Source organism: Pan troglodytes, chromosome 2 (genome assembly GCF_028858775.2).
Source record: "Pan troglodytes isolate AG18354 chromosome 2, NHGRI_mPanTro3-v2.0_pri, whole genome shotgun sequence".
Taxonomy (NCBI): domain Eukaryota; kingdom Metazoa; phylum Chordata; class Mammalia; order Primates; family Hominidae; genus Pan; species Pan troglodytes.
This window is the reverse complement of record NC_086015.1, coordinates 104100941-104127970: the sequence shown is the minus strand read 5'-3', so window position 1 is coordinate 104127970 and position 27030 is coordinate 104100941. Positions and strand designations below refer to the sequence as shown.

At 35.6% G+C, this 27030-nt stretch overlaps 1 protein-coding gene across 50 annotated transcripts in view; it reads left to right on the top strand.

Annotated features, from left to right (window-relative positions):
- ABI3BP (ABI family member 3 binding protein) overlaps positions 1–27030 on the top strand; it is a 244175-nt gene that overhangs the window by 184935 nt on the left and 32210 nt on the right. For 41 of the 50 annotated variants that reach the window (XM_009446009.5, XM_054682095.1, XM_054682098.1 and 38 more), the window contains 8 exons: positions 409–483; positions 3783–3857; positions 12170–12229; positions 12785–12832; positions 13632–13712; positions 15866–15943; positions 19137–19199; positions 20850–20924. In XM_009446009.5, the coding sequence (XP_009444284.3) occupies positions 409–483; positions 3783–3857; positions 12170–12229; positions 12785–12832; positions 13632–13712; positions 15866–15943; positions 19137–19199; positions 20850–20924 (555 nt within the window). The remainder of the gene's footprint in view (positions 1–408; positions 484–3782; positions 3858–12169; positions 12230–12784; positions 12833–13631; positions 13713–15865; positions 15944–19136; positions 19200–20849; positions 20925–27030) is intronic. The other 9 variants (XM_024355587.3, XM_009446024.5, XM_009446012.5 and 6 more) reach the window with 5 other exon arrangements.

Below are 27030 nucleotides of genomic sequence, written 5' to 3'. Positions count from 1 at the left end.
GGCTATAACATGTTAACTTTGTTTTTTATTTAGAAAACATATGTGTCTGCATTTAAAATAGTACAACTAAATATTCTGATAAAATTATATGAACTTATAATAAGGATGAATTCTTGTAATTATGAATTTATTTTCAAACTATTTAGAAGGTATTTGATGTCAATATTTCTGAAATCCCAAGTTTCATTTTGCCAGCTGAACATCTTAGATATCATTTAATGTGACTTTTTGTTTTGTTTTCTGTTATATAAAAAAGTTACCTTCCTATACTTTGCAGATCTGTAGAAGCCTTAATTGTTGAGTATTTAGGTCTTCAGTCACTCAGTAAACATCCCTGAGCTTCTAGAGGCTTAGGTACTGTCATTCTTGAAGGGCTCAAGATTTCCGAACCTATATCCTTTCTTTTAGCTCCCAAGCAGACACCACGTGCTCCTCCTAAGCCAAAAACATCACCACGCCCAAGAATCCCACAAACACAACCAGGTAAATATATATTTTACATTTTAGCTTGAAAAGTTTGAGGTTAGTGGGGTTATTCTAGCAAACTGTTCATTAATGGTTATGATAACAGATTGAGTCTTTAACACTTGTAAAACAAGTCTTCCTCTGTAACCTAATAAATATTTAAATTTCTTTTTGGACTTACTAAAAAAGTACATCATTGGAAGAGCTTATTCCACAAAGCTTCCCTTAATGTTGTGTTATTGAAGATGAGATGGACATGAATGGCATTGCTTAAAAAGAATAGCCTGCCTACTTCATTTTCCTTCCCCGGCCTGAGACTACACTCCTATCCCTTCCACTATTCCTGAATGTGCTTCCTTCTGCCAATCATCTAATTTGAAATTTTCCTCAATACATGGCCTGACTACAACAAATGTCTGAGGTTCACCCACCCAGGATACCGGCAAAGGAACCTTCGCGACCACTAATCTAGTCTGGGGAAAGGAAAATGTTTAGCACCATCACATTATGCTTGATCCAGGTAGTGATTCTGGATTCCCACCACAAATATTTCACTCATACCTCAGAATCTCTGTCATTAGGTACTGCCATTCTTGTTTTGCTACAGGGGAAAAGAAAACCCCTGTAGTTTTAGGTGTGGTCTCTAATATCAATTGAGGGAAATTTTACCTATCATTAAATTTTTTCTATGATTTTAAATCTGCCTTATTTAGCATAATTTTAAATATGTTCTAATTACTAAAACTTAGCTATGAAAATAATTTATTCTGATAATAAATATATGAAGGTACCAAGGCAATATTCCCCCAAATAATATGAAATTTTAAATAATAATAATACATTTGAAACATTAACATACTAAAAGTCTGAGAAAATAATGATTAGTGAATAATAATGAATAGGAATAAAAACATCAAAGTTTTAAGAATATACCAAGTTATTAAATAAACCAAGTATATTAAATTTGTTATTATAATAGGAAACTAAAATCTAACTTTAAAAATAGCAGACAAAATTATATGAGAAGAAGCTCTCAGCTTTGGATTTGAATATAAAGCATAGAACAAAACTAGAAAACAAATGAGGAGAAGAAACCATGAAAACTTGAATGTTGAACTATAAAAGATGAAAAATACTAAAAATTAAGAGACTCAGGCATGAATCATGGTCAGTAAAAAATGTTTAAGGTAAAGGAGATATGAAGTAATAGGAAAAATTTATTTGCAGTTTTATCTTTTTGAGCTGTACTTTGTACTTAGTAAAATGCGGTATAGTAAATCAGGAGCTTGCTCTAATTTTCCATTGTTATACTATATTCTAAGTTTCAAATTTATTTCATTTTGACTTAGACTTTTAGCCAACCTTTCTTGACAAGACAGGCTCTTCAGAATAGATAGATTCACATCCTCAGTGAGTTCCACTCTCTAACTCTGAAACCATGGAGTGGCTGCCAGACTGTAATGAGAGAGCCTTCTGATGTCCCGATTGAAGCAACTTCCAGTCCATCAGCATCTCTTGTGGAAAGTAGCTGCAAACCAGATACTTCCGGCTTTGTCAGTGCTACTTAATGTAAGGGAACAATTTGAAAACTGGTCATGAAAAACAAAATGCATTCTACTTATTCTTTTTAAAAGTGGGTAGAATTGGGACCTCCTCATCCCACAAGAATGTGATTCTTACGTAATAGTTTCCAGCAATATCCTGGATTTTCATAGTCTTTCAAGGAGGTGTGTATATGTACACATATATATCACAAAATATTTTAAAGACAAATAGTTGAATCCTAATACTTCTTCCCTTATCCTTAACTAGTTCCTGCAAATTTCAAAAAGTCATTTGGACAGGAGAGTGTCCTGTTTATATGCATGATACCAATACAAACTATTGTTGTTGGGCTGTAATATCATCTAACAATAGTATTTACAACTTAAAGCGCAACAAATTTTGTTCATCCACCACCTTTCACAGAATAAGATTCTGTAATTTGGCATGTAACTTGTATTGTTAGTTTTACTGAAAGTGTGTTTATAAATTGGCAACGCTTAAATCTATGTTTGGCATTCAAAGGCAAAATGGGATCTAAAATCTGAAAGAAAGCATAAGGAATATTTTATAAGTCAATAAAGTTTGACTTCTTAGATCCCAGTGTGTATAGGTAATAGCAATATTATTAATTGTATACCTAGAATTTTTTATAACTCAAAATTATGGGTGCTCCTAGATTTCACATGGGCAAATAATGTGAAAATCAGAATATACTCAGATTCTTCAAAACCAAATTTGTGAAGCTCCTTGAGAAGTGGAAAAAAAATTTATAATAGTATAATTTTCACATCATTTTGACATTTCACATTGGATTCTTATAACCATATCTTGAGTTAGGGCAGGTTTATTGTTTCACCTTAAAAAATGAGAAACAACTTAAAATCTGACCTGCAGAACTGGGATATAGAGATCCCAAGTGTTTAGACCTGTTGATAATGTTTGATCCTCAGCATTTGGTTCAAGTCCTGACTCTGGTACTTAATAACCATAACCTCAAGCAAATTATGTCACACACCCGAATCTCTGTTTCCTCGGCTTTAAAGAGTAGCTAGTAATTCCTTCCTCCCAACATTATGGTGGGACTCAAAGGGTGTAAACTTTATAAAGGCATTTTTGAAATCATAGAATACACTATAATTGTTAGACTTATTTTCCTGGTGTCTATTATATTAGTACCTTATTATTCCCAAGGAACAGTTGTGGAAATCTAATTTTAGTTGTCAACAAATTCATTTGAAGGTTTCTCTGGAGCCAGAGAAATGCAGGGCGGGTAAGATGTGAACCAACCCATTCCATTGCATAGTCCACTTACCACTCTGCTGTTGCCCAAGAGGACTTCAAGCATATCCATGTTCCATAGGATTCCACCCTGACCTCACCATCTTTACCTACTTTGTCTTTAAGGAAAGACATAAAAATGGGTTTAAGGAGAAGTCAAGCAAACATATCCAGTAAAGAAAAGCTCTCTTACATTCATTCCATTGTCATCTCCTCTGAAATAAAGATTTCTAAAAAGTTGTCATCTTACTCTGACACTTTGTAATTTGAAATTTTGCAGTTTCTCGGATTTTACTATTATATAATTATCTGGAATTCTAACTAATCTATTTCTAGAGCTTAAGGTTAGGTCTTCTTTCTAACTCCTTCTTCTGTCTTCTCTCTAATGCTTTGTTTTATCAGTGTTCAGGCTACACCTTGACATGTCTTACGTGTTAAGCATGACTGGAAGATGCTGAAACCAAATGACTTACAATATGAGTTCTCTCTTTCAGTTCCTAAGGTGCCCCAGCGTGTTACTGCAAAACCAAAAACGTCACCAAGTCCAGAAGTGTCATACACCACACCTGGTAAATGCTTTATTTCATGTTTAAGCCAAATGCATTCTACTGTCCCACTCTGCTTCAGTGAAACATGAGACTTGGTGGAAGTGAGGTCAATATTTCACTTATGTTTAAATCCCATGTTGTATCATATGTGGTATGATAATTTCAGAAGTTTCATAAGAGTGCCCACTGGTTCATCTAGTAAAGCTGTGATCACAGTCAAAAGGCAGAGAATTATGCCAAGGGTAGAATGTCTTTCCTAGAACTAAAGTTCTCTTATTCCCTGACTTACAAAAAATGCTGCCAATTCTACGCTATGCTCAAATATTTCACTAAACACAAAGATAAAGACTTTTGTTCTCCCCCACAAATGATAAATTAGTGTTTTTACAAATGGAGGCAATGATGTTTAGCCATTTACTTGGATACATAAATTGTACTATGTCCACGTTGAGTTTTTTCCCTGTCACTATTCTATTTTACAAATTGATGGAGACATATCTTGGGTTAAGAAATTTCTTTCACACACACACAATGGTTTCTTTAGCTACAAATCTGTTTTTTGCCAATCATCTGAGAAGGCCTTTTGTTCACATATGGGGAAGGTAATCTCATGTTTGCGGAGTATCTTCATGGGTATTACCACCACTATTTACATGAAGTCTTCAAGTGGCCTTAGGAAGCTGCTGGTAACTGAATAACTTTCTCTAAAAAGCCAAGCTCATTTTTAACTAGAGAATCTGGGAAATACTGTGAGTTTTTTCTCTTTCCTTTTAAAGGTACAATTATTATAAATTCCTAACTGCTCCTAAAATCATATAGAACATTTCCAGAGCCAAAGAATTTCTAAGCTATAGTTTAAAATGATAGCATTTTGGAAGCAAGCCTGAATTCACTTCCTATAATGTTTTCCAGATTGTATAAGCAAAGGCTATTATTGCTGCTGTGGTATAGTCACTTTGGTGGTGGTGGTAGCAGGCTAGAGAGAATCTCCTTTGCCCTGAAGTCTAGAATGTAAATTTGTACCACCAAACACAATAGCCAATATTATAAACAGGAAGTAAGGAAAAAACCTCATCTCACTTGCAAAAGATCAGCTTATTTTCAATTGTGGAAATTAATGGAAATTAATTTGTTATAGATAACAGTAGATTTGAGTGATTTTATTTACTTTTCCTCTTCAGTATAAAAAATAATATTAGTATAATCTCATTACATCAATATATTGAATAGTTAAGTTTTTTCCTCTTTTAATATTTAATATTTGCCCTACTGGGCATGAGTTGGCCATTATTGAAGCCAGGTGGTGAGTACCTAAGAATTCATTCTACTATTTTTCTATTTTCATATACCTTTGGAATTTACTATCATAAAATTATTTTTAAGGTATATATTTTAAAATCTTCTCTGTTAGCTAGTCCTTCTCTTGAATCACATTGTTCAAAAGTTCTCCCACAGCTAAGTTATAAAGAGCGGACCACTTTTGGCAGGAAAAAAAAAAAACTTGCCTTAATTCTACCAACACCTTCTTTTTCATACAACCTCTAACCCGTGATCTTGATCCCTGTAACAACACAAATAGTTAACAACTAACCCTATTTATACTTTTTATCCAGAGTTTGAACGAGCAGAGTAAGAGAACTGCCTCCTGGAGAACTAGGGTCTCTCTTAGTGGTCTTCTGTCACCTCTCCAGCTCCACATGTTCAGAGTTAAGTTTCTGTCCCTAAATCTGGTGTTGGCCCTGCCATATGATCAGGGTTCTCCCTTGCCCCAGGGGTGTGGCACCCCCAGGAATAATCATAAGGCAACTCTTACCACATTTCAGTTTTCTCAGAAGTGTTCAAACACATTGGATTCTGATGTGTTCAAACAGTTCTAGATTTTATGTAGGCTCAAATTCACACCCTAATGAACCCAATACTTTGTTTACCAGGTCCTGTGGGTTATACTTCAAAAAACAGAGGGTAAATGACATGTGTACTTTAATATATATTAGCATCCTGGAGAAATAAACTCTTCTGTAAAAGTCTAAAAATGTAAAAGGTAGTGCTGAGGTCAGGACAGAGTTATGTTTTATTGTGACATTTATCTCAAAATGTATTCTGAGAGAGATCAGAAGTAACAAACTTCAATTTCTTGACCTGTATCAAAGAGGAAGTCAGTCTCAGATTCATTGTACAGCACTTCCATTCTATAGATTCCTAGGCATAACACCAGCTTCATCCAGTGAGGCCTTTAGAAAAAACCTTCCAGCCACTCAGTTGAATTATCTATTACATTTAATGAGGAATCTTGACAAATCGGGCCCACACTCCATGTCCACACCAAAATGAAAGTGGCTTTTCTCCACATCTACCTTGGAAGAATGATTTAGAATTCAGAGAATATTTAACTTGGAGTCTAAACAGGAGGTTCCTGGCTTAACAGAGTTCTGTCTTCCTTATGAGTTCCTTTCTACACCAAGAGCTGTCTTGGCTTTGTGGTCAACCTTCTGACCCCCAGGCATTGGGATAGGTTTCAGTCATCAGGAGCAAACCAGGAAGTAAATCTAGATTTCAGCAAGCTATCCAAATCCTCATGTATGTTCTACGTGTCTCTTCCCTTTGGAAAATTCTTATGTGTAGTCACACTCTTCAGGATTTCTGTAGTTAGTTTTATGTTTTCAGTTAAACTGGTTTTAAGGGGAGTTTTTTGTGAACTAATTAAAAATAAGTGTTTAATTCTAAATATTTCTTAAAAATTGAGCCTTATTGTTTAAAATGATAGAGTTCATAAAGCAATCATTTGCTTGGATTACATACTTTAAAATATTGCCAGATTTATATTAGGGAGAAACCTGATTGGACATTCACCTAATAAATGTATTTTTTCTGATATAGTCTTAGAAGACAATACGTTTAGAATTGAGCAAGCCAAGATAACAATAGTTAACAATTATTTCCATTTATACTTTTTGTCAAAATAGGAGTTGGGTTGAGCAGGGTAGAGAACTGCCTCCTTAAGATCATACTGTTATCATTACAATTCTACAATGTTTCATTATCATCTTCTCCACATTTTGCCATTTTTTCCTAAAGCTTCTTATTTTTCCCCTTAAGGATGTACTATGTAATTTTATTCTTTGTTAAAATAGTTTCTTTTTTTCAAACAATTTTCCTAGAGGCAAGATGGATGTCTTCTCAAATATGAGAATTCAAATCAGGAGTTTTCAGCAATTTGCTTATTTGCCTGATGATATATTAAATATCAGTATGCTTTTCCCTCAAGTTTTAGTGGCTCAGTGCCTTCCTCTTTGCCTCAAAATCTCTTGAAGCTTATATATGCCATTGATGTGATTAATAAATTAATTCCTTAGATCTTTCTTTCCTTTTCTTTTCTTTTTGACAGGATATCACTCTGTTGCCCAGGCTGGAGTGTAATGATGCAATCATAGCTCACTGCAGCCTCGATCTCCTGGGCTCAAGTGATCCTCCTGCCTCAGCCTCCCAAGTAGCTGGGACTACAGGTGTAAGCCACCATGCCTGGCCTAGATTTTTAAATAATGTTTTACAATTCCCTGGAAAAAAATTAGAGACTTTTGGGAGAGGTCAATTTGAGTCTTTAAAATGTTTCTTAGCAAAGTACAATGCTGGTTCATGGGAATTGCCCATCTTTTCCAGATTTGCTCTAAAAAAAAAATGCACTAATGCATGTTCAATTCAGCAAATATTGATTGCCACTTATCTGCCTGGTTCCATGCTTAGGGATAAAATCAGGATTAAAAGAATTAGATATGATCTCTACCACCCAACACAGTGCAGTGGAGAAAACAGGAATAATATCAATAACTATAAAACAAGGTAAATCTCAGTAATTAATGGGTTAGTGATATAAACAAAAAATGAAATAACAGAAAAGTAATACATTCTAAATGTATGAATTAGAGAAGGTATTATCAAGAAAATGAGCTTTAAGTAGATTTTAATAGGCAAGTAGCTATTGATGATTTTTAAGGAAGCAAAGATTCAGAGGTATAAAAAGTGCTCCAGGCTGGGCGCGGTGGCTCACGCCTGTAATCCCAACACTTTGGGAGGCCGAGGCGGAAGGATCACGAGGTCAGGAGAACAAGACCATTCTGGCTAACATGGTGAAACCCCGTCTCTACTTAAAACATACAAAAAATTAGCCGGGCATGGTGGCACACACCTGTAGTAGTCCCAGCTACGTAGGGAGGCTGAGGCAGGAGAATGGCATGAACCAGGGAGGCGGAGCTTGCAGTGAGCTGAGATCACACCACTGCACTCCAGCCTGGGTGACAGAGTGAGACTCCGTGCTCCATATAGCTGAGAAACAGCATGACTCAGAATGACTACATTCCTGGCCATATGATGAGATTATTGAGAGATGAAGACTTAATGTAAATTGGATTCATATGTTTGAAGGCTTTTAGGTTATGCTAAGCACTTCAAAATTTTTTTCTTTAGACAACTAGGAGACATTAAAATTGTGTGTGTTTCTTTTTGTAATCATGGGAGTGATATAATTACATCTGTATTTTAGAAAGATGGCTGTGATTTTTTTAAATGGAATATTAACTGGCAAAAAAAAAAAAAGATTAATAGCCAGGAATCACTTAGTAGGTTGCAACAATCTAGAAAGATAAGTCTGAGAAATTGAACTAATTGTGGTAGAAAGGAAACTAAGGGAATAATGCTGAAATGCCTTTGGATATGGAACTACAAAGACCTAGAGAATGACTGAATGCTGTTATGGAGAGAAGGGTGACAATGCTGTTCCTAGACTGGGAAACTAGTAGATAATAATGCCGTTAACTGAAACAGGGAATAGAGAGAGGAATAAAGATGGGTGTGTACATGCTAGCCTTGCAGGGCCAGTAGGACTTTGAGTGGGAAGACCCTAACTGATGGTTGAAGATGTTTTCTGGACTTCTAAACAGAAGTCAGGATTTGGGGCAGAGATTTAGGAGCTGTTTGTTTACATCTAGATAGTTCTTAAATCTTGGATAACATCATAGAGGAGAAAATATAGATGGAGAAAATAAGAAGCCGGAAATCCAATAGTTAGGCAGCATAGTTATATTCAAGGAGTAGGCAGAGGAAAAAGAGCTTCCAGATGTTGTCAAAAACGATGAGAGAATCAGGAAAGGAGTTGGGAGATGAGGCAGGAAAAGGCCTAAGAAGAGAAGGTTGGCAATGGCATTGCAGTGGCAATGAGATGGAGAGGGGTCAGAAGAGGCTGCCAGCTTGACTGTGCGTGCCCAGAATCCCACTCTCTGAAACCTTTGGCCTGCATGCTTCAGAATTAGCAGTTTCCAGATTTTAGAAACTTACGTGAGTACATATACCATTGATTAGAAACATTAATATGTATTCAGTGAGCAGTATGAATAGTCTTCCCAAGCAGAATAACTAAAACCTATAAACAGCCCTTAGATCAGTACAAGTTATGTTTTGCTATTGAATAGATTAAGAGAAAACTCAGCTTTCAGAGTTTCTGGACCTAAGAATATGATTAAGGCACTGTTGCAGGAAATGAGTGGAGGCTGGACCACAGTGGATGAAGAAAATACATCTAAAAGGTGAGGAAGCCAAGGGAGATCTATAGTTTTTTTTATTAAAGGAATGAGAGCAAGAGAGAGGGATTGTTTGAAGGAGAAGCCATGTCAAGGAAATGATTTTTTTTTTAAGATATTAGAGCATTCGAGCTGTTTTGTAGGTAGAGGGGAAGTAACATGGAGAAATGAAAACATGGACAAATAGAGAAAAATATAACAGAAATAATGGAAAGTAAAAGGCCTCAAATGAGATAGAAGGGAGGGTGGCCCAAGAGCACAGGGAAAGCCAGCAGGTAGCCTCCAACGGGGCTTCCTCTCAGACTCAGACTGGACCTAATGGTACAAGGTTAGAATAAAGGAATAGAGAGTATAGATTAAAGGAATAGAATATGGTATGTAGTCTATATGTCTTACTTTTTTAAAAGCATCAGTCTCTTTGTAGCCTATTGCCAGGGTAAACCTTATTGCAGACTTCATATTCTAATTTTATCAAAAGCAAACACATTAATTATTTTCTAACTCTATCAAAACATTCATGCACATTCATTTACGTTTATCTATGACAGACATTGTGCATTCCTACTTGTGTTGACTTTTCTTTGGAGTGGCACACTTTATTCAAAAAGACAGATTGGTTAGTATAAATGGTATAAGTTGGTTAATATAATTAAATCTAAAATTATAATAATAGTAAATATTATTATAAAGAAATCAAAACTGCTTTCTCAGAAAATTGTCATCATTATTTTCATTGATGAGTTTCTCCCAGCATGAAAGATGTAGGTTTTAGGGACCGTGCTCTTGTTCAATTTAACATACAGAGGAATGCCACATAGGAAAAAAAGAAAAAACAACTTGAATTTCTTGGAGCTGTAGTTGACCAAGTAGGAGAATGATTCATATTACTTTCCTGTAAATATTTCTATTTCTTTCCTTTCCACTGATTTCACCTGCTTAGGAAGTCTGCTATGACAGTTTATTAAATCATCACTTCACGGTTAAAAAGAAAAGTGCCAATTTTAGCAGCTGGAATCCACATTACCCCAGCCTAAATACCTCAGTAAACTAGAGCAGCAGTGAATAATGTATTTACAGTATGGTGGATTTATTATAACCACATCTCTTCTCAGCTTCTCCTTTCCTTAATCCCAGCTCCTTTTTGTTTGGTGTAGTACTGTAACTAATTAGGGTATTTATAAACTAAAGGCTGCTTTGAATGTTCATGGCCTTCACAGAGCTAAATCAAAGTGCCTTCTTCAGCTTCAAGATAAACATTTTGTTTCATTTACAGCTGGAAATTTCTCATATGTTACTATTTGAATCCCAAAAAAAACCACATGCAAAAGCAAAATGTTCACTATTGTGGTGGGCTTTCTCTACCTTATCAACCACTAATCTTTTTAAAGTTTCCTTTTTTCTTTAAGAAAACAATCAATATTTTCAAATTCCCTTGGATGTTACCTTTTAGCTCATAAAAGTTCTGAGTCAAGTTTCTGTTCAGTGTACCAGTTTTCACAATTGTAATTTCACTAATACTTAGCAGCCTAGTCTAAGAACAGATGTGGCATGCAAGTTAAACATGATTCCCAAAAACAATAAAAAGAGATTGTTCATTTTATATAACCTATTTCTCCACTAATGGTAAAGTGGTGCTTGGCCACCTCATAATAAAAAAAAAACAAAAAAACAGTTTCTTCATCTTTCTTCTGAGGCAGAGTTCTAGCCTGAATCATAATTTTTTTTCCAGCATTATATAAGATGCAAGGAAATTACACTGTCTGACAAAAAGACACTGGTGTGTATGAAAGGTTTAGTGTGGTAGGAAAACCTTTCATTGAGAGAGTAGGCCTGGGTAGGTTTGTGGGGAAACTGAGTTGAAGTACTTTACACTATTTGTGGAATGAGATTTTGTTGCAGAAATCTGGTACTAACAAATAGACAAATAACCCTAATATTTTCCCCACTGAGAAATACGGTACCAAGTTTCCAATCTACTGTTTAATTTTGCTAAAATAGAACACAAACATTAAAAAATATACTGGATTTCAGGCACTGCATATACGAGTAGGCCTATTGTTCAGCTGACATTTTTGTCTTGTTTTCATATGCTTATGTCAAGCATGCTTGACACCTAATATACTGGAAGCCACATCACTAAAGAAGACAAAAATGGCAACAGCTATCATTTACTAAGTAACAAGCACTATCATTAACTTTACATGTGGTATCTTCTAAAGACTAGCTGATTCCTTTTGCTTCATTTTCTCCCCCCAGCAACTGTAAGTGCCATTTAGAATAAGACTGTGTTATCTTCTTACATATTCAAGATTTTTCCGTTTCTTATTGTTTCCCCCAATTTGTAGCCACTTTTGTACTTTATCTAAGATACATATTTTTTGTTGCTGTTAGTGGACTTGAAGCATGAATATCAAACAGCAGCTAACCACTTTGTGCAAAAACTGACTTTCTATTTTGAAAGCCACTTGAGGGAGCTCTACCTCATTGTTTAATTATGTTAGCTATCTCCTCCTCTTCCTCAAGGAAGACTTCAAAATGAACTGTGACTGACTTCGTTTCGGTTTCACTGCCACCAGAACCTTCCCTGCACGGTAACATTTTTCCATTTTGAAGAAAACAGGCATCTTCTCAACTTTGGTCATTAACCATTGTAAAAATACTTTTGCTTCATTCATGCTTTCTGGGATTTTTATATCTGTGGGTTAAGCTCACTCCAGTTGGGATATTTAGAGTATGCAGTGTTTTATAATCTTTTTCTTTCAGCTCCAAAAGATGTGCTCCTTCCTCATAAACCATACCCTGAGGTCTCTCAGAGCGAACCTGGTAAATTAATTATTTCATCCTTCTGGCTAAGAAGTATATTTTTCAAAAAAAAATTCTTGAAGTAAATATATTTTTAATGGTTGTGATATGGAAGAAATTTAGAGAAAAAATATGGGTATAAAATGCATATTTCTTGTGGGTAAATTGAATCATCTGGTTGAAATATTTTTCCTTGGTAAAGTGAGGGAATAGTACGTAGGTTCATTGAGTAGATCACGCTAAAATTATAAATATCATTGTTAACTAAGCCAACGCTTATATCCTTTCAAAATGTAAATGTAGCTACATTACAACTATGGATGTACTTTTAAGTAAAAAAAAGTGGGTGCCTACTCGAAATTTTCCCCAAAGTGACAGTGAATGAGAACTTCAAAGTTTTAGTTAAACTAAGTTCTCTGATTGGCATCTAATGTGAAGAATTTTCTCTTATTTATTACAATTCTTAGAGAACATTTAAATTATTAAATCAATGTATCTAAAAAATAAGGAAACTATTTTGACTTTGCCAGGTAGTAATTCTCATAAATATGTTCCTTTGGCTTGCTTTTGGCATAGTTCTGCAGCCTGTTACCTTTAGATTTGAGCCACCAAAGACAACAATAGGTAATGGTTTTCCCATATTGACCAACTCTGTTTTCTTTGCTACCATCAAGATTGCAGGCCTTTCTCAAATGATCCTGTTGAAACATCATTTCTTCTCAATCCATTTCATCATTTCATTCTCATTATTATTACTCTTTCCAAAACAGAAAAGCAATTATTTCAGTGTTGTAATGGGTTTGCTTTGAAGACCACCTTAAGACATTACTGAATACATCTTCATTTACTTCATCTATCCATGTTTCAAAATGAGTCCAGTGTGTTTACTAATGGTGCCCGTTTAACAATTTCCATTGGTTTAGTGGTTCTCAGCTGTAATGTAACATACTAGTATGTGGTAAGTTTGAAAGATACTGCAAGTAATTATCAATATTGGTCAAAATACTGAAAATTGCCAGTGATTTGTTACTTGAGTCTGCTCAAGCAGACTCAAGGAGATGATACCAACAATGATGATATTCTCACTCATTTGGTAATCATGCATGCTCTCTTGAATGGGGGAGAGAGGGACAAAGCTACAGCCAATAGTCCAGGACTGTGTCTAACCCACACCCCATCTCAACCAGCCATTCTGATGGATTGGTTCAAGAATAGAATGTCATGTAGTATGTGTCCTGGTGGAAAAACAGTTGAGAACCATTTTTCTAATATTCCGCAGTCATTTTTCTGAAAGTTGTCTGCACACTTAACTTTCTTCTTTCCTTTTTCTACTTCAAATGAAGGAATTTCATGTAATACCAGTCTGGTCTGGTGCTGGCTTTGAATTTAAAAATTTACAACCTTGGTCCTTTTCTTTTTGCAGCTCCTCTAGAGACACGAGGCATCCCTTTTATACCTATGATTTCCCCAAGTCCTAGTCAAGAGGAACTACAGACCACTCTGGGTAAATTTCGTTTTAATATTTGTTCAAAGAGAGCTTGCCTTTTAGGAATTTCCCTTAAAGTAACCATAATACATTATGTTCACAGATTTTTTCTAAATAATAGGTTATTTAAAAATCCATTTCACTCAATACTTTTACATTAACTGTGTATTTGTCCTAATATTTATGCTGATTTTCAATATAAAATGAGAATGTTTTAACACATCTAAGATGTGTTAAATTGGCTCTGGTGATTAAGTGTGATTTAGAATACTTAAGAATTTTAAGTATTCTAAAAAGAAAAATGTTCCTAAATCAATGCTGTTCTTTTTTGTTGCTTTTTCTGTATTTTAAACTGCATTTGGGAAGAAAAATTACTTATCTAGTATTTATTAAGCCTTTACTGGGTGCACTGTTAGGTGATGCAGTTCTAACAAGAAACTTTTAAAGAGGAGTCCTTACACTAGAGGGCTCACCCTCTAATATGAAGACAGGACTTGGTTATAATACTGCAGCCTCTGTGCCACCCAATACACTACATGCCTTTTTAAAATTTAAACCATGTAACCCTGTGAAGTAAGTTCTATTACTTGTTCCATTTTACAGATTAGAAAATTGAGGCATAGAGGGTTTAAAAGTTTGGCCAAGGTGAAACAGCTGGTGTCAGAGCCAGGATTAGAATCTACACACTCAGCCGACAGGGTGCCTAGGATTAACATCAATGTTATACTAATTACAGTGAGTATGATAGAGAAAAGAGCAACATGTTGAACAAACAAACTACCTGGAGAAATAAGGAAAGGCCTCTCAGGTTAGGGTCATTTACACTGGGTCTTCAAGTTGGAATGAAAGTTGACCAGTCAAAGATGCAAATGGTTCTTTGAAGTTACGGACAGATGGGAAAGAGGCACAGGGCAAGGAATGACAGTTAGACTAAACTGATAAGCAGGTAGTTGCCTGGAGAAACAAGGATGGGTAAGTTGGAAAGGTCCATTGGGATGAGCTGAACATGCTTTCAAGGAGTTCAACACAAATGTGCTGTGTGGGAAACTCCAGTTTGCCTGCCTCTTGGTTGAAAATGAACCAAAAAGCTAAAGTTCTGGCTTGTGTTTGTTGGCTCCTCTCTCCTGTCTACATTGCATCCCATATGGCTTTGTTTAAGTCAGTGGCCCTATTTGTCTCCCTTCATTCCTTTTCTAATAATCCATCCTTTGTGGGTATCTACTGAAATAAAGTTACTGATCACATTTTAAAATAAAATCCTTTTGGAAGAAAAATTAAAATTGAGCAAATATATTCTAATCAAATATTCATCTAATCTAGCTTATTTCTGCAAAATCAATAGTGCCCATGATGGCAAAGTTAAAAGTACTTTTCAAAAACCACTACTGAATATGCTAATTATTTAACTTCTACTCCCTATTTTTCTAATGTGTCTTGGTTTATTCACATCAGAACCATTGCCTGTCAATTATTACAAGTGTATTTCTTGAGCAGAATCAAGAGAATACAAAAGCAGGACAGAAAACAAAAAGATAGCAGTGTATCATTTATACCAAGTATTTCCTTGGATCCAGTATGGGCAAAGTGAACAGTGTAATTTGCTGTGTCTATATAATATATGATTTCAAGGTAACATGGGAATGGGAGTATTGCTGTATGTATTTTTTTTATTTTGTCAAGAGGATTGTGTTTGTATGTCAAACATACGCTCTGATTTTCACATGAGAAAAATAGAATATTTGTTTTATGTGATGTAAATATACATCTTTTCATATGATATATTTCCTTTCCAGCTCATCAAAATAACATGTGAGATTTATGGGCAGGAAAGAAACATGAAGGAGATAAATACATTGAGGCAACTAGGAGACTTTCATACATGAGCCATATCCAAGAATAGCCACAACTAGATTAATGATACAATGATCCTGAGCTAAAAGCTTTTGGAAATCCTTATAACAATCATTAAAATAATAGTGTAAAACAGCAGATATCATAAATGAGAGTTATTAAAATGTACCACTAACTTTGAATTATTGTGATTACTGAGTGTATTTCTAAATGCAACTTATTCTTTTATTATTGCATGGGACAGAAAAGAGTATGGGTTTTTTGGTCATATTCATAATGGTAATTATTTAAAACAAGCAATCTTACTGTGTTTTCTCTAGAAGAAACAGACCAATCCACCCAAGAACCTTTCACAACTAAGATTCCACGAACAACTGAACTGGCAAAGACAACTCAGGGTAATCCTCTCCCCTACCTCTGGAGAATAACTTTTCCTTATTTGCTTTTAATCAGGAAAGAAATTTTCTTTCAGAATGTCATTTCTCATCACAGTGGATTACTTGATTTTTTTGTCATTTTATAGGTGAAAGAAATCAGCCAAATCTGAATACTTATATGAATATCAGTTGAATGTAGGCAAGACCAGTTCTTTCACTGGCACTTACTTTTTTTAATGTATTGTTGACTACTTGATGCTTATAACTAAGAGTGGAAGATCCCATTTTTTCCACACATTTGACCTTCATTTGCCTCATTTTCCATATCTGATAAATAATAACTGTTGTCTTCCTCTTCCTGCTCCCTCTCTAACTTCCTCCTGGTCCTCCTCCTTCTCTTCTCTCCTTTTCTCACTTTCTCCAATCTTCCCCCATTTGATGAAATACATTAATAAGAAAAAAGCTATTAAAAAGAAAAATCATTTTTCAAAATTATGACAATATTAAACATCCAGAGAAGTGATTTCCTACTTTTTATTTCTTCTCTGTGATTTTCTGCTTTTGGGGAAGTGAACTCGCCTACACAAAGCTCTATCTCATCTTCATGCACTCAGAAGTCTTTTCCTGTTTACACTTTTCTATCCTGCTATCCTACTTAGGTTATAACACTTGTGGACTGCTAATACCCCTTTTGCCCATCTCTGCCTCTATCAGATGGTAGAAAGCCAAAAATAAGACCAAAACCAGCAAACATTTAGGGAGTTAGAACACAAATAAATGTATGTTGCCCATTATGAGTTCTAATTTGAGGGGGAAAGTTGGTGGGAGAAGTTTGATAATAAGAGGAAATGATAATGAAAGAAATCTCATTTTAAAGTACATGTGTCACTGGGGCAATATTTATTCCAAGTAAACGTGACTAAGAAAGACTATAGTAAAGGGCAGTTCCTCTAAATTTTCTAAATCTTTTTTACTTGTTTGTTTGGTTTAACTTTTTGTTACGTTTTAAACTTTTATTCAATTACTTCATTTAATTTTTGGTTGCTGTTAATTTATAATTACACACAGAAGTCTGAATTATAACATAATGACAGCCCTCTCACATCTCTATTACCAGCCTCAGCAATGAACAGATGTTCCGTTGTGATACATCCCTATTCCACCCTGATTTCTGTATGTTTATTATTTCATGTTTTTGCAAATCTCTTTAATTTCTGGCTTAAGAGAAGATAGCTGGATTCTCATAATCAATCTGTTTTTACCACAAAATACATAAATATTTACAACAAGCAGGATAAATAAAGACTTTCATTCCACACAGGTTGTGTTGCCAAATGAGAAAGATTTCAGCTTTTTAGAGATTTAAGGATTTCAGAATGAGGATAAAAGATCACAGGCCTGTTCTTTCCTCGTTTTGCCTTTTCCTACTTTAAAGAGAATATTGTGTCACCATTACTAGTATATATGGAATTTTAATTAAATTCCTTCAAAATATTGTATTAAATATAAATTTCACCTGTTATTGGGAGTATATCCATGATCTCATATCATTATATAAATTGTCTTAACATATTTGTATATGCTGACTTTTTTCTTATATCCTTAGCTCTTGTACTATGTTTAAAATTGAAACCCTCAAGGCCATATATTGTTTGGTGATGAGCTATATGAGTAAGTTACAACCTAAACTTAAATTATATTTAAGGTCTTTTATAAAAAAATTCTTTCTAGACTTAAATGAAGACTATGGAGAAAACTAAAACAAAAATTCAGATGCCATGGCTTTGAAATCATGTAGTGCTGATTATTTCTGTGGTCTACTCTCAATCTCTTTCCTGTCCAAAGTCTTAAAATTTATACATATTCTAGAATGAGACAAAAACTATGATTCTTATCTTTTTTAAGCAGAAGCAACCTAACGTTCAAAGGGATTTATGTGGAAAGAAGAAATAGGCTAAATTAACAGGAAATCCCACCATTGCAAAAAAATTGATTATTTGCAATTTTTGGAAGAAAAAAATTGCAAATAATCATCAGGCACTTTAGGGTCTGTGAGAATTAATTTTTATGGTTATTATACTTGGGAAGGCCCAAAATAAACCTATAGAGAATTTCAGTGTGTGTCCGCTGTTGTTGGTTTGAAGTATGGCAAAATTCTGCTCATCACAGTCTTTACATTGGAAGTTTATAAATGAGCTACATTATAACCAATTTCACAGGCATACTTTTTTAACTTAGTAGGCAAGGCATTGCTGATTTATGGCTATATAAATATCCACTCAATATGTGAATAAAATCATTAAAACGATGTAATCTACTTACAAAGTTTGCAAGAAAAAATTTTTCCAAAAACATTACCAAGAAAGCTGGTGGCAGGAGGCAGTATGTGATAGGGAAGTGGGGACAGGAGAGCAGCATGGAATAGATGAATTCCAGGATGAATGCTTACCTTAAAACCTTAGGATGCATTAATATCTCAGCAGGTTCTCACAAGTTTGCCTGCATACAATGGTCACCCACTTATTCATTCATTCAGCAAGTCTTCATTAGGATGCCTTTCTGTGCAGGTCCTGGATAATTGGCCCAGGGATTATCTGAGTTCTTGCTCCTTGCTTGTCCTCTTTTGATAGGCAGGGCACCAGATGTCATTTTCTGTCATTTCTACAGCATTATGGATGACACTGAGTGAATACGTACTCGTTGCAGGTTCATGAGCAAAGACCATTTGATAGAGACCATATACGCCTACTCTTTCTTCTTTACCTACCTAAACATTCATTTCTCTTTTTACCTTTAAGATTGCTTGACTTCTTTAGCAAAATAATATTTCACAATGACTCTTCACTGAGAGATTAGATGGATGGATGGATGGACAGATGAACAGACAGATGGATGGCTTATGGGTTTATCATGCTAAGCAAACATCTGGTAAAATGAATGCTCTTGAAAAATAGGGACAAAATGATGACTAATCCTTAACACATCTTACAAATGAACTACCTCATTCTATGTGCATCTTTAATTTTCAGTCATGTATATTTTCTTTGTTTTATTTTCCTTTAGCGTGAAGTCTATAATGCATAATGGGAATTTTCTGAACCTTCTTTATACGTCCATGCAAAGTGTATGAGTTGTTGGTCCCTAGGATGCTAAATCTCCATTCAGGAGGCTTTGGTCTGTTGGTTATTAAATATAAAGTGTTCCTCTGTTTCAGCACCACACAGATTTTATACTACTGTGAGGCCCAGAACATCTGACAAGCCACACATCAGACCTGGTAAGTTGTTTCTCTGATGACTTAAATAATCAGCAGGCAGGGGAAGATATGAAATGGACTGAAATAGCCAAATACACCAAAGGGGAACCCTTACGTTGCAATAAGAGATGTACAGAGACTCTGATCTGTGTGGATAAGTGGAAAGGTACTGATGAATCCATAAATGTGACAAGACTTGACTAAGGATTTTGAGGATAATCAGATGCAGAGATCACTATGAAATTTTATTGGTTTAAAAGTATTTAAAAATAGTGTTGGACAATTTTCCTGACAAAGAGGTTGCATAGAGTTAGCTATGACATGTTATTATTTAATACTTACTTTCAGATATTCTTTCTCTCTGAAGAAAAGATGGTCTCTTTTCAGCATAGGAAAGCTCTTGTTCTGGGAGAACATTTTTACTTGATTCCTTCAGAGAATAAAAATATCACAAGTTATAAACAGCAAAAATAGTTATATATTGGGAAATATGTTAAATTTACTAAATTCTCCAAAGGTCCTAGGATTACCCTCACTGGAGCTTGTTCAGAAAAAAAGTTAACTTGGAGGGGTTGATCTAGTTCATATAAATCACTTTTATGCTGAGGCACAAGTTGGACCAAACACTGGTGTTTTATTTTCTTTTTCTTTGTGATTCTAAGGACTCTTAAAGTTCCAAATGATGAAACCTGCTACGAATGAATGTTCTCGGGGAATGCATCTTTATAACAATAATTTTATATTATTTGGTTTATGTAGAGTCCATATATTTTGTTATAATTTTCCAACTTCTAAAGATAATTGGGCACAGAAATCTTCTATAACCATGTGTATTTCTCTCTGACTTTGTGTGTCATGATAGGTGTTGAGAGCTTAATGTGAGACTGGTTATATTAAACATTTCTAAAAACTAAGTAGTAACAATCATGGCTAATAATGACCGAGCACTGGCCATGTGCCCTGTGAGGTACAGTTGAGGAAGCTGAGGCACACAGAGGAACTAGAAAGTGGATCAAAAGATGAGCAGTATGGCTCCAGAGCTTCTCACATAAGCACAGTACACTTAGTGCTCCTCCTTAAAGAATCTTCTAAATGGGTTATAAAATAGGTCACCTCTCAAGGCTTTGGTAAGGCTATGACTTTCTCCCAAGCAGGAAAGAAAGTGAAATGGTTTCATCAAGTTCTGTGCTTGGCAATGGACTTTGTTAAAGGACTAGTATAATGAAACCTCTGTACCTAGGGATTCCCACGAAAGGATGTGGAAAGACTCCAACTTATGAATGGAGGCCTTGACAAATACACTTCAGATTTTGGTTTTTCATTAGACATATGTAGTCCTGATCTTTCTTCAGTTCCATTTTGGAATGTATCTAATGCCTATAAATGAAACAAGATCTTTCCCACTTCGGATTATAAATTCCCTTGCCAGTTACTTTTCAAGTCAAGTATTGAAGCCCAGTGATCACCTCAGAATACAAATTCAGGTCTCTATTTTCAAATTCAAGTCTATTATTTTTATACAAGACTGTGGTTTCTATATTCTGAATAATATTTTTGGTAAGTCATCTTTTTTATTGCCTAAATGACTTTCAATTCTCTGAGAAATTTTGTTTTTCTTGGCTGCAAACTTTCAATAAGAAAATGAACTATTTATATCCCACTTTATTTTAGTTCTGAATAGGACAACTACAAGACCTACTAGGCCCAAACCCAGTGGGATGCCCAGTGGGAATGGAGTGGGAACAGGTAATAATCACAAATGTATTTCCTTTTTATCCTGTCAAAACTATAAGTGTTACTTAATTTTCATGATATTGCTGAATTCACATTTTAATTTCCTTTTTACCAGTTTTTAAAGTTCTTAGTAACTCTGTAACTGAAAATTATAACTCATTCCAAAATCAAAACTTCAAATGTCTCTAAAAATAGTGGAGACTTTTTCACTTTTCTAAACCTAGTCTACTAGTTACTATATATAATCTTGCTTCTGAAAACGATCCTGATTAAGAATAAATTGAGTGAAAACACTAAAAATAGCTATTTCCCCTAATTTCAAAATGCTTTTTCTACACAGACTAGTCTTTGAACTGTAATTAGTTGGTTTTTAAGTTTATAATTTAACAAGTACCATTAAAATTTTTTTTTGAATAACTGCATCTGTTAGCAATCTGGAATATGAAATTTAAACAACAAATATTTAATCAGAGCAATTCGCATCTGGTTACCCTGGTAACAGTCACTAATGTTTTCAAATCATTCATCTTAAATAACATAGCTCTAATCTAATCAGCTCTGGGAGTAAGTATTATGCTAGAAAAACTAGGACACTGATCTAATAAATATTCAAACACCCAACTTCATGGATAAATGGTAGTTATTTAGATGCCTTAACATAGAATTGTATCATTCCCTTTAAATATTTTTGGTAGTATAAATCTTGTGTTTGCTTAGGAAAAAAAAATTAAAATTTATTTAATGTATATATATCTGATGAACCCATGACAGTTCTCTAATGAAAAAGAGATGTGAATAATACCTAGAGATATTTAGTCTACAAATTATTTAGCTTTAAGAATGTGCTTTTTGTACTTGATTATTACAGTCTCTGAATTTCTAGGAATTCACTTATCTTCAAACCAAATAATGAGGCCAATACTATAAATTCATGACTTATGAAAAGCAAGAAAGCATCTCAATATCTATTTGTGCTCAGCTACTCTTTTCATTCTTCCCAACTGTGGGATTAGATGGTGCACAATTTTTCAGATTGACATAAGCAATCTGGCTGTAAACGGAGCCACCTTCTCTCAGATCCTTTTGGGAGGAAGGCAGGTATAAATTGTTTAATATTCAAATAATTCCTTGGAAGTTGCATAAGTAAAAATAAAAGCACTTAGATGTCAACCAAGCAAATGAAAGAACAAGTAAAGTAGCTGTGATCACACTTGAAAGCTACTAACCTTCACTATAATACTGATTCTTATTAGGAGCATGCAATTATCTCTCAGGGAAACAAACCATTATTATATTTTAGCTTATCAACAATATAAATATTCTTCCAAAGCCCACTTGTATTACAAATGGATATCTATTACCTTCTTATATACATAAAGTCAACTTTATAATAATGTATCCAACTTAGCTTTGGAAGAATAATATAGCAGGGCTTTTCAATTTAATTTGTCAATTGTTGGGAGAAATTGGGCTGGTGGGCACAGGTAGACAAAGCTGAGCTCACTGTTTCCTCTTTCTTTACTCCACCTCCATCCCCAAACAAAATTTTTTGTGCCTGGTCTATATTCTTTTATTTGTTGATTGGGATCCCCTGTCAAGGAAGGACTTGCTGCCTGCCTGCAGGGAGTGAGGTCAGCAGACGGCACCCAGCTATCATCTCCCTCAGAGTAAGCTTCAATCAGAGAGCACTGAATGGAGATCTGGGCAGTACATCTCCATGTCAGCCACAGTAATTTATAGCAACCAAATGGAATTCATCCTAGGAATGCAAGGTTGGCTCAACACTCAAACAAATTAGTGTAATTCACCATGTAACAGAATAAAGAAGAAAAATCATATGATTATCCAATTATATGCACAAAACAACCTAGACAAAATTATAAATTCATCCCCAATGAAAGCTCTCAGGAAATTAAGAATAAAAGGAATTTTCCTCAATCTGATAAAGGGCATCTGTGAAAAAGCTACAACTGCCAAAATTCACACCAGCAGTAGTTGTGGCCGAGTGGTTAAGGCAATAGACTAGAAAAAGCTGCAACTAACACTGTACTTAATGGTGAAAGACTAAACACTTTTCTCCTAAGATGGAGAGTACAGCAGGGATTTCTATTTTCACCACTTCTATTGAATATAGTAGTGAATGTTTAGCCAATGCAGTAGGCAAGAAAAGAAGTAAATGGCATAAAATTCAGAAATTATAGATAACATGATCATCTATGTAGCATATTATTATGGAAAACAACAGCTCTCAGATATTTGCCTAGAGAATACTATTTTCAGAAATTGGTGAGGAAAAAATGTTTTAAAATCTCTCCTCTCCAGGTTGTAGACTTACCTTAGTCCACCTTCCTTTGATTCTGCATAGTTTTGATCAGACTTCTTTATAGAAATGCAGTTGTTCACAAAAGTTTATTTTCTTCTCTGACACAATTCTACTGTCTCATCCACACTTTCAGCCTCTGTTGACTCTTTTAATGCATCATTTTTGTGTTAAATGGTTTCATGTTCAGCTTTGACATCTTACTCAGAATATTTATCTTTATTATCCATCTCACATTTTCCTATAGTTTTTCTTGCTGAAGTTTTCAACTCAGATATTTCACATTTTAAAAAATTAGTTAATAAAGGAAGTGTTTGTGATCTATAGGACATATTCTTTTTAATTTTATTTTTTAAAATTTTTCAATGGTTTTTGGGTTTTGTTACATGGATAAACATGAATGGTTTTTTGTTACATGGATGAATTATATAGTGGTGAATTTGAGATTTTAGTGCACTCATTACCTGAGTAGTGTACACTGTACCTAATATGTTGTAGTTTTTTATCCCTAGCTTCCTCTCACCCTCCCCCTTCTGGGTATCTAAAGTTCGGTATATCACTCTGTATGCCTTTATGTACTTACAGCTTACCTCCCACTTTTAAGTGAGAACATATAGTTTTTGGTTTTCCACTCCTGAGTTACTTCACTTAGAATAATGGTCTCTAGATCCATCCAAATTGCTGCAAAAGACGTTATCATGTTCCTTTTTTATCACTGAGTAGTATTCCATGGTGTATATATACCAAACATTTTCTTTATCTACTTATTAGTCAATGGTCACTTAAGTTGGTTCCATATCTTTGCAATTGTGAATTGTGCTGCAATAAACATACATGTGCATGTATATTTTTCATATAATGACTTATTTTCCTCTAAGTAGATACCCAGTAGTAGTATTGCTGGGTTGAATGGTAGTTCTACTATTAGTTCTTTAAGGAATCTCCAAACTCTTTTCTGTAGAGGTTGTACTAATTTACATTCCCACCAGCGATGTATAAGTGGTCCCTTTTCCCTACATCCACGCCATCTCATCTATTGTTTTTTGACTTTTGATAATGGCCATTCTTGCAGCAGAAAGGTGGTATCTCATTGTGGTTTTAATTTGTAGTTCCTATAGGACATGTTCTTTACGGTCTTAGACCACCTAAGGTTGTGCCCTTGAAAGACTTAAAAAAGGAAAAACAGATTCTGAGGCCTAAAGACTACAGACCTTTGACTGTTGAGGTCTCTATAAAAATCTTGTGATTCTGTAAGCCCCAGGAATATCTTGAGCTCAGTATTTTATATGTTATTTCACTCATTTTAGATAATTTCCCTGATGTATGTGTATTTTATACATGTATGTATAGATAGACATTGCTGTACCCCAAGGTTAGAAAGTAGCCTGCAGAGGTTGAGGTCTAAAGTGGGTCATTTTTCTAGCATTCTGCTTTTCCATGGTTTCCAGAGACGTGTCCCAGCTTAGCTGATGTGTCCTACCTATTAAAATTTCCTTGAGACCTGCCTACAGAGATGCTACAAGCCATGCACACACCAGGCCAAGGGATTGTTCAAACTACAGCCCCACAGGCCAAATCTGGCTTGCTGCCTGTTTCTGTAAATAAAGTTTTATTGGAAACACATCTACGTTTCACACTGTGCTATGTACAATGTGTACTGTGTACAAAGGTACTTATACAGTACTATGGCAGAGTTGAATCGTTGTGACAGAGACAGTATGGCCCACAAAGGTGAAAATATTTATTGTCTAGCATGGGGTTGGCAGACTGTTTCTGTAAAGGATAAATGTTTTCAACTCTGTGGGCAAAACAGTCTCTTTCACAGATATTTAATTCCGCCATTGTGCTGTGAAAGCAAGTATAGAAAAGGTTTGCCAATCCCAGTGCTAGACAATCTCTCTGACTTTCTCCCTGAGGGAAATTGTGCAGCTATTTTTTCATTCAACCAACGTTTATTGAAAGCCCATTATGTACTAGGCAAAGTGTAATTCTGAAACCACCTTGGCACATATGATTTGGCAGATATTGTTAAATACTTGAACCCTAGACTCCTTTCTCTACACCCTAATGAGGGAACCACAATTTACTGCCCCCACATGAGTGTGCTGCACGATAATCCAGTCCCCTCAGGCTGAGGAATGTGTTTTTCTGGGCTGTAACTAAATCTTCCAGCCTGCTGGCTCCCTGCCCGTGGCTTTTTAGCCAGGTGCTAAGATTTGGGACAAGAGTGCAGAAACCAATCATCCATAAATATCACCCCTTTTTGATCACAGGGAATGAAGTCACTGGTACATTTAAGAACCGATTTCCAGTTTACTGTTTGTTTGCAAAGTTTTTGTTACCATGGTTAAAAATACCCGAATTGTTACTTCATTTTGGATGATAAATTGCTGAGGGGTGAACTATGTAAATCCAGAGATTTTTGTAGGACTCTTATATGGCAGCTGGGGGCTCATTCTGAGGCTCAAGTCTTGATGCTTACAGAGCTGACTCTGCCCTTTAGAAGATGTGTTGGTTAATCCTGCCTGAGGGAAAAAGAAGTCAGGTCACAGCTTGGGCCAGACTGTCTAATTGGGTGCCAATTCCTGAGAATTCATTCTTTACAGTATCTCTTCCTGATTTTCTCCTTTCTCTTCCCATTCCCTCTCTGCTACCTTTGGCCTTCATTTGCTCTCCTCTGACTCAAGGCAAGAGATGTTCACTAATCTCTCCAGTTCTGGCCCGGGTGAAATGCCTCAACAGCAGCTAGGTGCAGGAGAGCAAGTCCAGAATGAGAGCTCAGTCTCCTGCCCCCAGATCTTTCCACTGAGCCACACAGCTGCCTTTTGCATGGCCCTTCCCAATGCTTTCAGGCACCACTGGCTTCTGTCCATTTCTAAAGGCTGGAGAAAGTCCAGTTTTGCAGCTGATTCTCTATTTGATTTGGGAACTTATGTCTAAGGATCATAAGAATATGATGCCTCTGTCTCCACCTACATAGAAAATGGCTCAATTCTTCCAGTTTCTCCCTGGATAAAAAAAAAAAAGAGGGCAAGGGAATTTGTATCTTTGGTCTTACGTATAATGTAACTCTGCAAAATTTGGATTCTCTTCAGAGCTCCTAGATTTCTAACCTACCAGCCCCTGTGACTTGGTGGATTTGCATATGCCTGGTCAGCGACTGCTGGCAGCCTTGGACTACCTTCTGAGTCCCACACACCCATGGCATGGCTGGATAACACATGCTTGCCAGCTATGGCCATTTAGCCCTCACACAGTGGTGGCAGCTCAAGCCACCCAAGAGACAGAGTAGAGGGCTCTGGGAATGTATTCACTCAGAGTTACTATGAGGAATAGCAGGAAGAAAATGATCAGAGGACAGTAAGTACTCTGTTCTTTGCCTCTTAGTGCTGAAGAGATAGGCTTTGGATCCTGGCATATGTAGGCCTGAATCCCACTGCTTCCTAGCTGTGAGACCTTGGACAAATTGCTTAATCTCCCCTTGCCTTGGATTTTCTCATCTGTGGGATGTGGATTATATTCCACACACAGAGGGTTTTAAGGATTAAGTCAAGTCATGAATATGTAAGGCACTTGCACAGTATTGGATCAAGATACTTTGTTTTTCAAGGGCAGGAAGATTTGGAAAAGGGCTGTAAAGAAGGGTCTACTCAAGACAGCCTACTAGCCTTCTAGGGTATATAAAACTTTGTGTTACCCTGGAGAAATCGTGGTAAACCAAACCTCGGCAAGCCAAGTTACCCCAGTGACCCCCATGCAGGTATTCTTCAATTCCCTATGCTGTTCACAGAGTAACCA